The sequence below is a fragment of the Sitophilus oryzae genome, unplaced genomic scaffold (assembly GCF_002938485.1).
Source record: "Sitophilus oryzae breed Bouriz unplaced genomic scaffold, Soryzae_2.0 scaffold_2008_pilon_pilon, whole genome shotgun sequence".
Lineage (NCBI taxonomy): Eukaryota > Metazoa > Arthropoda > Insecta > Coleoptera > Curculionidae > Sitophilus > Sitophilus oryzae.
In genome coordinates this window covers 197,487-212,812 of record NW_022146734.1, presented here as the reverse complement: position 1 = coordinate 212,812, position 15,326 = coordinate 197,487, and the positions used below count along the sequence as shown (strand labels likewise).

General features: G+C 32.7%; 1 protein-coding gene across 1 annotated transcript in view; it reads right to left on the bottom strand.

The window, feature by feature from the left end:
* LOC115884030 (maternal embryonic leucine zipper kinase-like) overlaps positions 1–15,305 on the bottom strand; it is a 36,183-nt gene extending 20,878 nt beyond the window's left edge. Inside the window, exons 1-6 of the mRNA XM_030902469.1 lie at positions 14,974–15,305; positions 14,728–14,910; positions 14,412–14,672; positions 11,673–11,867; positions 11,283–11,456; positions 2,319–2,577 (exon numbers count right to left, since the gene is read on the bottom strand). Of these exons, the coding sequence (XP_030758329.1) occupies positions 2,319–2,577; positions 11,283–11,456; positions 11,673–11,867; positions 14,412–14,672; positions 14,728–14,910; positions 14,974–15,195 (1,294 nt within the window). The 5' untranslated portion in view covers positions 15,196–15,305. The remainder of the gene's footprint in view (positions 1–2,318; positions 2,578–11,282; positions 11,457–11,672; positions 11,868–14,411; positions 14,673–14,727; positions 14,911–14,973) is intronic.
* Between the last annotated feature and the right edge of the window lie 21 nt (positions 15,306–15,326).

Sequence of the window (15,326 nt, the reverse complement as noted above, 5' to 3'; positions counted from 1 at the left end):
AATTTTCTTTTAATGTCATTAAGTGGCAAAAGTTTTAAATAAGTACTCATTAATTCCTCATAAAAAATATGTATATATAGCAAAAAAAAACTTCCTATAAACATGGGCGCGGGGTGTTAAAGTTACAGGATGTTAGAACTTTAAAAAATAAAGTATTTTGTGATTATCTTAAATACCATTATTTTTGTCTTCAATTTGCTGTAAGTAGCACCGAACAGCAATGTTATAAATTGTAATAAAATAGATTAAAAAATAATTTACTAATTTTATTTTAATTTTAATTTTATTGATTGTGATTAATGAAATTGCGTTTATCGTCATCAAGGAGATGGAAATCAACACTTTTAATCGGAAATTAAATAGTAATAATATGGAAATAAATAAATGGAAACACAACTTTTAATCGGCATTAAACGGCCTATACCATTTTGCTAACAAGAGAAAAGAAAGTCAGTAGCGCACATGTTTTTTTAGAAAAATATTTCAGTAATAACCCATATGCACGTTCCTGATGAATCTGTCGACAGTACTAAAAGAGTAGTACTAAAACATGTATAACGCTTATAGTAACTTTTACCCTCAAATTTTCATTCGTGTCGCTAAAATCACATGGAAGAAAATTATAAATGACTACCGGGTACCAGCGACTTCGTTCGCGTCGAATTAATCATTTGTAATGGTGATGATAAATCAAAGCAAGAATTTCCACATACAAACTGGATAAAATTTTCTCACATTTATGTCAGCATGAGAAAAAAACATTATGGCGATATTATTATATAACTTGGTAATATTTGAAGGGTAGTTTCATCTCGTTGGAATGTGACTTTCGAAAAATCCGTTTGCTAAAAATAAGCTTTTTACGTCAAGCAGTTTAAGCAGAATCGTGGTTAAGAAATAATCAAATTTTTTGGAACACCCTGTATGATTTTTTAAAAAATTTCAAAATATGTAAAAAAAAACAAATAAATTATGCTTGTCCAAGCGTTTTCCCGAAAGACTAACCGTTTTTTAAATAACAAATATTGTAATATTTGAGGGGCGTTTTCGCCCTCTTGGAATTTGAGATTCGAGAAACCCCTCCTTATCGAACCTCTACACCCCACAGTCAATCCGTTTGCCAAAAATCAGCTTTAAATGTCAAGCAGTTTAAGCAGAATCGGGATTACTCAATGGTCATATTTTTTGAAACACCCTGTATAAATTTATAAAAAATCTTAAAGTATGTAAAACAACCAAATAAAATATACGTGTTTAAGAGTTTTTCCGAAAAACTCACCGGTTTTTAAATAAAAAATATTTTAATATTTGAGGGATAGTTTCACCCCCTTAGAATTCGAGTTTCGAAAAATCCCTTCTTATCGAACCTCTATACCCTAAAGTCAATCAAATCAGCTTTTTACGTCAAGCGCTTTGAGCAGGATCGTGATTAATCGATGACCAGATTTTTCGAAACACCCTGTATACATTTTAAAAAATCTTAAAACGTAAAAAAAAACAAAATAAAATATACGTGTTTAAGCGTTTTTTCGGAAACTTGACCGTTTTTTAAATAAAAATATTGTAATATTTGAGGGGTGGTTTCACCCTCTTGGAATTGGAATTTCGAAAAATCCCTTGTTATCGAACCTCTATACCCTAGAATCAACCTGTGTGCCAAAATTGAGCTTCTTACGTTGAGTGGTTTGAGCAGGATCGTGATTAATCAGTATGTCAGTCACTTAAGGATTTTATATATTAGTATAGATTATAATAAATCGAAAAAATAAATGAAGATTTTAACCCCCCGTAGCGAAACAAAGCAGAATCGGACCTATGTTGACATAAAAAATAAATCTTATTTTTACATGATGAATCTTCCCACGAGAGATGGCACATGTTTTTTGAAACAATAATACCAATCAAAATAGAAAATCCAGACCAATCAAAGTGTATTTTTCCACAGTAATAATCTCGTTTAGAGTAAATTTAATTTAAATATAGTACTTGTTTCGAAAATTACCGTCACAATATTTTAAAATCAGAAAATATAAAAACAAGAAAATGATTTTTTTTTATTTGTTATTATTTCCTTGTTTTTATATTTATTTATTTTTTATATTTAAGAATAATTCTGACCTTTTTTAATGATAGGTGATTAAGTTACTCTTGTGTTTAGAAAACGATTCAAAGAGAAAAAATAAACCAAAAAGTCACAAAAACGATTATCAAACCAAATTTGTTGAAAAAATTGCAGAAAATTTAACCGATATCTGACGAAACTTGTAATTACTTTTTTAACAACCATTGTATCTATAATGGTGCATGTTTGTACTAACCTGGCGATGCCTCATCCAGAACCGGACTCCTAGGCCTTTTTAGAGCTTTCCTGCTGCCTCCATCCGCTTTGGCAGATTTGGGCTCTAAAAATTGCCCGAACGGACTAGTCGCGTCCTGAATGTGCACGCTCGGCGTCGGACTAGACCAATTCGGACTGGTCGTCGCCACGTTGCCGAACTTCCGCCGGAACTTCACCTTCTGATTGGGCGTGAGGTAATCCTTGGTGACGACAGGCAGTTCCAGCAGAGGCGTAGTAGGCTGAAAATTAGTTTCAAAAACACTTTAAACAAAGAAAAACTATATAAGTAATACATAAGGTTAGTAAAAAATATATGCATCCACCAATAGTGCTACGGAAGCGCAACATTAATATACTCTGTTTTTTTTCTCAGGTAAGATTTCGACAGACGATGACAGAAGAAAAGCAGATGACGTCCCATACCAATCTATTTATTTTACTAAAAAAAGTTTCTAATTATTTTTAAGTTATCTATGGATGGGTTTAAATATAAATCCGTCATGCGTCGTGTCTTGTTGTTTTTAACCAGTTTTATTGGTTTATTTAAAAAATGACAGATCGTATTTCAATTTTATTGGTTTGACGGAACGATGAACGACAAACGGACGCCGATGCGTATGAACTCGCCTTTAGATTTTTGTCATTTTTGACGCTTGTCAAAGTCTTGCCAAATTCTAGGTTATAATTTTGTGTCAACTTTTGTTAAATACCCTGCGTTTTGGAATATGATGCATTTTGATTCGTATTATTACGTGTGTTTTGTGTCTTTTGAAGTCAAGTGGAGGAAAAATCGAGTGAAAATTAACTGTAGACCCAGAGCACAGTTTATGGTTAATACTCGCTGCCAGGGCAGAAAGTCTTATACACCAATGAAGTTGCTATCGATAAAGTTTGTATACCATTTCGTCGTAGATAAGTGCATCTTGTATATGGTAGAAGGATCAAACTAAACACATACTAAAAACTGGAGTAGCTGTAAAATATCGATATCACACGATAGGTAAATAATGGATTTTAGTACTGCAGAAAAATAATGTCAAAAGGTACTGGTTTAAAAAAATTAAGATTAAAGTTAATTAATCAACCTTTAAGGTATAAAATTTGGTAGGTGTTATTATTAATAAAATAGTTTGTTTTATTTACCTATGTTGTTTTATTTATTCCTGTGGATTATTACAAATTTGTATTTGTACATAAGTTATATTGATAAATATAATCATAAATGCGGGTAGTTTCATAAAGCTTAAAGTAAATAATAGTTCTTTTTATATTTTTTGGTATGTAGTGTCTTGTTCTTGTTTGTTTTGTATTAACACATACCGTTTTTATTAAATAAAATAACTCGATTACATTTTTTCAGTTTTATACAGTTTTTTTCACAATATTTTGAAGTAATGACTTGTCATCTTGTCAATCAAATTTTAAATATTTCCTGCTATGCGTTCCAGTTGTACCAACTTATTTCTTTGTAAAATAAAATAAACTACTTTGAAATTAAAATGACAGACACATTTATCACTGTCAAGGATCTTCTCGTTGGACAGACTATAATGCTATAAACAAGGGTAGATAGGGACATCCAAATCTACCAATCAACTACAATATCATCGAAAAAAAGGGCGTCAGCGATAACTATGAAATAAAGATCGCTGTCATTTTATATGTAACATTATAAGGAGGATGTCATAGATGTTCCTTCCTGTGCCATTTTTTTTCGATCATACGGTATTATATGTATTAATTAGGGTTTCAGGATCCGGAACTGTTTTTCGGAACCGGCCTTTTCTCGCTACTTTCGGTATATTAGATATTTTTTCAGCAAGTATAGCTATATTTCAGCAAAATCAGAAAGCAAGACTTGAAGAAGTAAAATCAAGTAAATATTTTGAGTAAAAAATTGAGTTACATCAAATTTTATTAAGTAAACAACACAAACACGAACGCAAGCGAAGAAAAAACATAGATAACTAAGTTCACAACACACAGCATAAACTTCGATTATTCTTTAAAAAAAATTCCTGTTAAAAAAAATTTACTGTATAATAGTGCCTTCTTCAAAATTCGGTCTACCATAATTTGCCTTGTTTCGTATGTACAAAATTAGTCAAAACTAATGTTGTATTTTTCCCCAATATTTTAAATAGAGCACCCTGTATTTTGCCAAATTGTATTTTGCCATAATCGAACAAGATTTTGTTTAATCTTCTTGTTTTATTAAGCACTTCCTAAACCTAAAATCGTTATTTAATGGGAAAATTGTGTTTTTTGAAAATATAAGACATGATCTCTGACTTACGATCTTTCAATAAATGGTGTCTTGATGGCGTCGTTAAAAGTGTCATACCTATTATTTAAAAACTTTTAATTAACTCAAGAATCAATTTTTAACGTGACAAATTAATAAATATGATTTATTGTATTGGATCAGTTGAAAATACTTTTTAGCAAGAAGAATTTGATAGTACGGGCAATGTAGATTATACAAAAAATAAAAATGTTTGATGTATAAAAAAACAGAATAAGCTGAATGTTTTTATTATTATTAGAAAAAGAAAATAATAATGCTTCCTCTACAACCTCAAGACATATAGGCTCAAACGGACGTTTCTAATAGCAGCGTTAATAGAGTTATAACAACACATAAATATCATGCTTGCTTCATCCACGTTACCGTAGATGGAGCTAAGAAGGCTTAGGTAGGGTATATATAATAAATAAACAAAATACGAGTAGCGGAAAAAGGGGCCAAAAACATAAATATCATCTTTATCAATTGGAACTACATCAAAATCTAAATCACTTTATCAATTTCGCAATGCATATTATGCTTAATACAGTTGGAGATTGAGGCATTTAACTGAAATCTTATATTTCCCGACGAAGCTACTTTTAAAAGTAATTGATTATATTAAATAGACGTAATATTCAAACTTATGCGACAGATAGCCCACACCGACAGTAGATAGGTATGACACTAAATAACAAACACCTTCAATTGAATGAGCGAAAGTCACATCTTGTCGTATATTTTCAAAAAAAAAACACAACTTTCTCATTAAATATCGATTTTACGTATAGGAAGTACTAAATAAAACAAAAAGATTAAAAAAACCTTGTTCTATTATGATACAAAATGCAGGGTGTTCCATTTTATTCTGTAAACTTTGTCCTCGGTTGGTGTCCACCACATGAATATGCATGCACTGCCCACACAGACATGCTGGTGATGTATCACCTACAAGCCAGCGTCATTTCCCGTCCACTATAATCAATTACTTGCGTAAATAAACATGTAACTTTATGTACATATCAACATTTATGAAAATATGGCATCAGCAGATATGCAACAGTCCGATGACATCGCTGACAGCCTTTTATTTAATTACAATATTATTTGAACTTCTTTCATTAATCATATTAACCATCAGATATTTTAAAGTATATTTTTATTTATATTTACCAACATCATGTTTTAAAACATATCTTTGTATCATAATGCTGTAGTTTACGATACACAAATTGTTGTTAAAATTAAGATGATATCAAACGTTTTTCCCTATTTTAATTTTTCTATTAGAAATATTGTAATTCTAATCAGAATCATCTCATGGTGAGTAGTTTCAGTAGATTTAAAGAGCAAATATAACTTAAAAACATGATATAAATCGGTGACAAAACTGCGAACCAAAAAATGAGAATCCAAAATCAACAACGAGACCGTTGAGGCGTATATTTTGTATGTGAAAAATATTAACTTTTTTTTCAGAAATTTTCAGCACTTTACAAAAGTTGTTTTGACGCTTCAAGGAATAGGAAATTTAGAGTCCCATATAAAATAAAACTTCGACTAAAGTTCAAGTTCCACAATCGACTCAACAAAAAAATATGAAGTTCAATGACATGTTAAATTTTGTAATATGTAATATATTCTTGTGCCTGTTCCTCTTGATATTCATTAAATATTTTTGTTTTGTAGTTTAAATTTCGTAGTTAGTAGTTTTTTTTTCCACAACAAGGGGCCGTCCTCTGCCGGAAACACTGCGACCTGTAAGGCCTATTGTGTTTGTCCCCTTTCTATATCTGCACCCATTCTCCTATCCCTGTGCCCTGCACTAACTTATGCTTTTTTTTTATGGCGGATTCATCTTTCCAAAAAAATCCTTTATGGGTATTTCGCCACTGCACTGCAAGAAAATCTACAAAATAAAATAATTATTTTTTGTAAACACTTCTGCGTTAAACCTAAACAGACGCTGCTTGTCAGAAGTTATGTTTACAGTAATACATATAAATTTGCCTAATTATTTTATTTTGTAGATTTTCTTGCAGTGCAGTGACGAAATACCTATAAAGGATTTTTTTGGAAAGATGAATCCGCCACATAGGTATAGACATTTTTTATAGTTCTTCCTGTTCAAGCCTAGCTTTCCCAAATAAAAAGTGTCGCTTGCGATCCAGAGCCTCGCAGTGACATATTATGTGCTCCGCTGTTTCAGGATCTTTATCACAGAGTCTGCAGCAAAGACTTCCTTGATACAGGTTGAGCTTGTTCAGGTAACACTTGACAGCCATGTGTCCTGTCAGGAGGCCTGTTGTATTCCGCACTTTATTCCTGCTAAGCTTTAGCAGTTCTTTTGCGGTTTTAGAGCTAGGTCTTTGAATAAAAGCCTTGGTGTGTTTATGCCCCTGTCTGTTTCTCCAGTGGACATTCTGCTTTTCCCTGTTCCTTCGAGCCAGAGCTCCCAGTTCACCTATAGGCATTCCCAGGCGAGTCTCGACGATACCTTTGTGCTCATAAGTGCCCCAAGTGCCGCCTGACTGTCTGAGCATATATTAATGAGCTTACCTGAATAAGCCCTTCTATTGTTTTCTCTCGCACATTGTAGAATGGCGAAGATTTCTGTCTGGAATACGGTTGAGTGTTTACCCAAGGAAAAGGATAAACTTACCCTTGGTCTTTCCCAAATACTCCAGCTCCTGTTCCTTCAGCGGTCTTTGACCCGTCTGTATACCAGGTTAGTCCATCCTGAAGGAATGTTATATCTGTCCACATTCCTCGATCCATTTTCTTCACCTCGAATGGTTTGTGGTAGTGATAAAGAGGGGTCATTTGCAGGGGCGGCTTGTCCTATGAGGCAGATGAGGCAGTGCCTCACCAATACATTTGAAAAATTACACGTATTAATCGATACATCTTTAATCACAAAATTATATGTTTTCCCTATTTGCATCAATAATAATTATTGTATTTTTTAACCGTCATTCTACAATAAATTACGTCGATGGTATTCCTTTAAACGCGCTTTCTTTCCCATATGCAACAAACTCGACGATGTATATCCATCTCATTTGTTCTTTACGAAGTATATGTGCAGAGGTTTGCCTCTCGCCTTTCCTTGTCTAGCGTATTGTGGTATATCGCACTGACGGAGCGACAGCGTTTACTGTAATCTTAACTATATAGAATGAAAAGAAAAAGCATAGGCAAAACCTTTAGTTGAAGAGAGATAAAATGTATGGAGTAGTAGCGCATAAAAAGACCGTATTGAGGCGAGCCTCAAATGTAAATTTGAACCTTAAAAGCTGTTCGTTAAAAATATGTATCACTTCCCGATCAGCCCGAGAGATTTTAGGCGACAGGCTAAAAATGCAGAATGGCATTATTTGAGAATTTGGCTTAGTTTGAATCAGAGTTTGAATTAATTCTGCTGGTTATTACACTGTTTTGACTACGTTTTTTAATGTGAATTGCATGTTTAATTAGGTACTCTTTTTACTGATTATTGTACATATTAAGTAAATACCTAAAAAGTGGGCAGTGACTTATTGTTGATTGATATGATGATTTAGAGGGACCATGCATTATCAAAGGACTTCCCCAGGTAAAGTTTTTCGAATCATTTCTAGATAAATTGTGTATAGTCAAAAAGTAAAGCGACCTGTTACAGATTTCGTTTTGTTTTATTTTTATAGGATGGGTAGAAAAACAAAATTTTACCATACAGAGTAAAATATAAGAGAAAATATCCTGAGGTCGCTTTGATAAAAATTTGCTGTTGCAATAGCCCTATGTAATAGGTACCGTATGATCGAGAAAAAACGGCGTCAGCGTTGGCTATGAAATGAAGATCGCTGTCATTTTATATGTAAATTTATATGTATTACATACCTCGCTATATTATACGTACTAACGTACTTAAACAATAATATATTAGTAAGTTAAATTCACTCCAGGTGTTTACCACTTTTTAAAAGATGAAATTTTTCAAATATGAATTATCATGGAAATCCCGCATATATAGTGCTTCAAATAAATCAATAGTGTGATGTATGCTGAATTTTATGCTGAACCCAATTCTGTACAGAAAAATGGCAATGCGATTGCAATTTTAAAGAAAATATTTTTTTAGGATATGTACTTTTTTTATATAGAACTTCTACGTACTAATGGCCACGCTATATACATACTAATAAAAATTCTCTTCTAATGTGCCTCACCATCTTCCAGTGCTACGAGCCCCTGGTCATTTGGCTGGATCTCATTTGGAGTAAAGGTCCCCCAATAGAATCTCCCATCTTTGGGTGTCCTGTTTCTGTCCTATTTCCCAGAGACAAGACACTTTGTTGTCGATAGAGTCCCATTATTGCCTCCGCCTGGATCACTAAGTGAAGAGGCGGAAGGTCCAGAAGCACCTCCATTGATGCAGTGGGCGTTGGTTTCATCGCCCCTGTTATACTCAGACAAGTAAATCTTTGCACCTTGCTGAGGCTGAGCATTGTTGTTTGTTGCATTACCTTAGGCCACCATACCAAGGATGCATGTTACTGAAAGCCTCACCACTCCAGTGTACAGCCAGTGCACCATCTGTGGTCTGAGGCCCCAGATTTTTCCATGAAGTCGTCAGACTACCGCTAGTGTAGTCACCGCCCTCCTTGTGACATTTAAATGTAAATGTAATCTAAATGTCGGTTCCAGGTCAGTTTGGTATCAAGCGTGATTCCTAGTACTTGACCTCCCCCGACAGAGGAATCTCATCATCGCAGAGTCTTAGAGGGCCTAGTCCCTCAAGTATTCTGCGCTTGGTGAAGAGGATTATTACGGTCTTTGTAGGACTAATATTTAGTCCCTCCCGTGTCACCCATGATTCCACAATCTTCAAGGCCCTTTGCATTCGCTCCCTTACTGTTGTGTTAAACTTACCTCTGACTAACACGACAAAATCGTCTGCATATCCCAGAGTGTTGAAACCAGCCCTGTTGAGACTATTAAGCAGTCCGTCCATAACGAGATTCCACAGCAGAGGGGAGAGAACTCCCCCCTGCGAGCATCCTCCCGCCACCCGGACTGCAAGTCTCATTTAGTAGGGTGGTATATGCCACTCGACTTTTGAGCATACAGTCTATCCACCTGCAGCAGGTCTCCTCTAATCCGAGGTTCCTTGTAGCTCTCGTCAGTGACTGAAACGAGGTGTTATCAACGCCCTATGTCGAGGAATGCCCCTAAAAGCACTTCTCTTGTTTCGAACGTCGACTCCACTTTGCTTACTAGCTGATGGAGTGCCTATTCGGTTGATCGTCCTGCTGTGTAGGCATTCTGGTCTTCGTGAAATGGTCTTTTTCCCATTATTTCATCCCTAACATTAGTCTCTAAATAGCCTTTAGTACAAACGACATAAGACTGATGGGCCTAAAAGCCTTCGCCGTAGAATAGATAGTAGTTAACCCAGAAGTATATTATTTATTATTAAATTATAGATCAAATTAAAAGGGACACCCGAAGTGATATAATGCATCAAAGGGATATTTTGAAAAGACACTATTATACAGTACTTCCTGTAAAAAAATTAAATCCTTTGAATTTAGAATGTTAAGAGAGCTTAAATAAGCAGTAAATTTAGTTTAAAAACGGTTATATTTCAAAAACCACTCGGTATAGTATATGACTTTATGGTATTTTTGGAAATGGTATATATGGAATATGGTATTATATAGTATATTTTCAAAATGTGCGTTACCATTGCCCCCGTATTATGTAAAAAAATGTAATGACAGATTTAAATAAGAGAAATATAGTTGATGATGAATTGGAGAGATTGAGCTACAAACACCGAAAATTCTCGTGTTTCCAGAAAAATTGCAAGTTGGCGTTTCCAAGGTTCGAGAAAGAACTTCTAAGGGTACAAACATAGTGGGGTATCTCTATGGGACACTGTTTTAAAACGGAGAGTAAGTGCCCGTAGGATGCATCGAGATGCCTCACACTATCTAGGTACCCTTAGGGTATACCGATCTGGTCATCGAAACAGCGTAGTCTGGATTTTAACGTGTAGGACAGTGATGTAGGCAGTTTAAATGAAAAATCAAATGTATTAAAAAGAGATAAGCCCCGTTGTAATATTTCTTCTATGCGGTATTGCCGGATTTTACATCAAAATTTCAAACCGCATAAGTAGGTCATTACGAAAAATGTTGCATCTGGGGCTGGAACTTTATTTATTTTTCACAATTAGTTACTCATTTTAGTACAGCTTTAATAGACTCTTAAACAACTCTCTAACAGAAACGAGCATTACTGAATAGCTTAGATATATTATCTTCGTTCATTATTTTATTTCTCGTACGAACCGGCAACACTGTATGCCGCTTTTTATTTTGTCTCTCTGTCTGTCAACTGGTTGTATATATTTATCTCTGTCGTATGCATTAAGGTACAGACCACGGAAATAAATTGATCAGGGCTAGTTTACAAGGTAATAAGTTGATAACCCGTGAAGGCGGAGAAAATCAGACAGAAGTAGGCAAAATCGATGTTTAGTTATTATTGTGTTACTATTGGTTAGTGTAGTGGTTAGCATAATAAATAAATTAAGTTATTTTATAGTATCTTTAAATTAAGGACCCACGGAATCCTTAATAATTCTAACTTAATTAGTAAAATACTGACTTGATCTTCAGATTTTAACAGTTTCAACCCAGGAGCCTGATTTAGCTTCAAAGAGTGTCCCCTTTTCTTTTTATTTGACAGCAAAAAATAAGTAGCTGTATTATAATCAAATTTCCATTTGGACAATTCATTCCACATCATTTTCTCATCAATATCTATAAATTTTGCCATAATCTGAAAAAAATATTATTACTCTGATCACCTGAGAATATTAGCTAAAATCAAAACAATTAGAAATTTTCGGTTTATATATTTGATATTAAAATAATTTAAAAAATGAAATGATGCTTAAAGAATTGACACGTACAAGATGAAAATAAATCAATTGCTTTTGATATTTTCTTCTAGTGATTTGGTAATAGAGTAAAGCTTAAAAAAATCATTACTTACTTGCACACAATCACTGTCATACATAGATGAACTTCTTGCTTGATACTGGACTGGTTCTAATATGCCTAATGTGATCCAATGATGATCTAAAAGCTCTGTCACTTTTATACGTTTACTTGGTTCAACCTGAAGCATTGATCTTATAAGACTCAGGCTGTCTTTTGAAATAAATGACGGTTCTTCATACTTCCCATTCTATAAGTAAACAATAGCATAATAATATAATACGATAGAATCGAAAAACAAAACGGCGTTACAGTGGGCTTCGAAATAATTACTAATGATAATTATTTCTGTTAAGATACAACTCGGAACCCTATACGGGATGTTATTTAAGTATGTAGCCAAACTTCAATAGTTTATTCTAGGAGAGACTTTAAGAAAAATTATTTAATATTGCATGATAGCTGTGTACAGGGTGGTCAGAATTGTATTCCGGAAACTTCGGCAGCATATTCTGCAGATAAAAATAAGTATAAAAGTTCATATAAATGTATGTCCTAAAATAATTAGTTTCGGAGATACAGGGTGTAAAAATTTCATTTTTATTTCGATTTTTTCCAAATAATTAGTAACGTCAATACCTAGATGAAAATTGGTGTTTGGGAGTTTTTTGACATGAGAAATTTGATTTTGATGTCGATATGACTCCTATTTGTAGAGGGCGCAACCTGTGTTTTAAGAGTTTTAAAGAGTAATAACTGTTCGACCGTGCCCGTATAAAATATATAAGTGAAAAAATATACTGAGTGAAAAAAAATGTCTCTTGGTAAAAATAGCTACGAGCAACCGTTTACATGGTTTAAGAATGGAAATAGTCAATTCAAGTCATTATTGACAAAAAATAAATATATGTTGAATAGATATTTATTTGATTGAAACGATAAATTTGGAAACTTCATTTTTTTAAATTAATCATAAATTTTTCTTCGAAAAAAAATGATGAATGAAAAATCCAATGAAAAATGATGAACTTTTGGCACAAAAACATTTCAAATTTATTATTTCAGTCTAATAACTATTTAGTCAACATGTTTAATTTATGTCAATGATGACAGGTATTGATAATTTACCTTCCAAATATCTCGAGAACCATTACTCGTAGCGATTTTTACACGATACCTTTCTTATGTAAAAAACGTCGTAAATGTGTATTTTTACTCAGTAGTTTTATACGGGTACGGACGAAAAGTTAATTATCTTTCAAACCAGTTAATAAATATTAGGTGGCGCCTCCTACAAGTAGGAGTCATATTGACAACAAAATCAAATTTCTCAGGTCAAAAAACTCCCAGACACCAATTTTCATCCAAATATTGACGTTACTTCAGAAATTATTTGGAAAAATCGAAATAAAAATTAAAGTTTCTACACCCTGTATCTCCGAAACTAAGCATTTTAGGACATACATTTATATAAATTTTTATACTTATTTTTATCTGCAGAATATGCTGCCGAAGTTTCCGGAATACAGTTTGGACCACCCTGTATACATGCGGTGTGTCGACAAATGTGTCGTTTTCTAAAAAAACATGTGCGCCACTTACTTTTTTTCTGTTAGCAAAACTATGTAGGACTATACCGATTAAAAGTTGTCTCTTGATATTTTGTCGATTTCGGTCTCCTTGATGAGATAAACGCGATTTTATTAATTTGCCATAATACAATATACATATGTATGTCTAATAGCAACCTTTAACATTTTTTAAGGTCATTAACTGACCAAAGTGTTAAATAAGTACTTACTGATCCAAAAATCCAAAAATATAAAAAAGATAATATAAAGGATTAAAAAAGATAAGATAAAAAGATTTTGATAAAAAAAATCTTCCCAAAAAAATCTTCTGATGCATTAATAATCTGTATTTAAACAATGCTTATTTTTAAAATTTGACACCCCGTATGTATATTGGAAGTATTTTTGGACCATGTTTATACCATATAAACTTTCCGTCTTAAAATCGGACTTTGAATATCACTTATTAAAAATTGGCATAAGCATTTGTTAAAATTAAAATTTAAGTAGTAAACAATCAATTTTTTTTTTTAATCTGTGTATGATTTTTTATTTTAAAGTAAACACATTTACAAAAATTATGGTCGATATTAATAATTTCATTTCAATTTTTTCAGTCATTATGTGTACTTCACCAAAATGTCAAGAAATAAAAAATCAAAATAATCATAAAACGTTTTATTATAAAATCTCTTAATCTGGTTCATCTATGCAAGGTTTCTTGATAAATTCAATCAACAAACAATATTCAACGCTAAAACCATATCTACATTTAATTAAACTCCATTTAAGACCAAGATTATAATAAACTCTTTTATTTTCTGCTTCTAGAACAGACATAACATTTTTCCTTGTTTTTCTATTTAATAGCAATGAAGGAGACAATAATAGACCTGCCGTGCAACAACAAAACAAACATCCAATAGCCCAGAACCAAAAGTTCATATAAATCTGATGCCTTAATAATGTATTTATTTTGTTTATCGTATACCTATATAAGAAAAACTAAAGTAATATAAATATAACTTTAATGTAAGACCTAACAAAATTACCGATATTCTTCAGGAGCCACTTTTGAAACCAATTTTCTTGGCATTTTATAAATAAAATGATTATGTACCCCATACAAAATAATATTTCCATCACCCCTTACTAGTATCTCACCTTCTTGACACATAATACTTCTTTATGACAGAATAATTCTTTGACACCCAGCAACTTACCAATATCTTCCTATACAAATTATCTATATTTAAATCATCGAAAGGTAAACTTCCAGCTAATAATGCGTAAAGTAAGACTCCCATAGCCCAAACATCCACTTCCTGTCCCAAATATTGTTGTCCGAGAATAAGTTCTGGTGCAGCATACGTAGGTGATCCACAAGATGTATATAATGGACTTTCAATACCTCCCTGTGGTTTGGCACATAATCCAAAATCAATTAATTTTAAATTTTGACTTTTATCTAACAACACATTCTCCTAAAAATAATTGTATGAAAAATATACAATATCTTGAGTTATTATATATACTTACCGGTTTTAGATCCCTATGTGCATATCCAAGACTATGTAAATAAGCTACAGCACTTACAATTTGTCTAAAGAACATTCGACTTTCTCCCTCAGTAAGTCTATTTTTTTCAACTATATGATCAAATAATTCTCCTCCCGAACAATATTCCATTATAATAAAAAAATGAGTTTCAGTCTCAATTATCTAAGTAATTAAATATGGAATTTTTAGATTTTTAAAAAACTTCGTACTATCATGTTTCCTTACCTGATGCAATTGACATATATTTTCATGCGAAAAGCTCTTTAGAGCTTCTAGCTCCAATTTAACTCTCCTTAAGTCCTCTCCTAACATCTGTTTGTCCATTATTTTTATTGCTACTTTCTCTCCCGTAGCTAAATGTGTTGCTAATTTTACTTTTGCGAAACCGCCACATCCTATAGTTTTTTCCAAATCGTAAAGACCTTTTAATGCATTATACCTAACCATATTTAGTATCTAAATATTATACTATTTATCATAGTACTTATCACTTTTTTAATATAATAATATTAATAATTCGATGAAGGCCTAAAACAAAAAAAAATAAGGAACAAAAACTTTTATTTACATTCACAGAC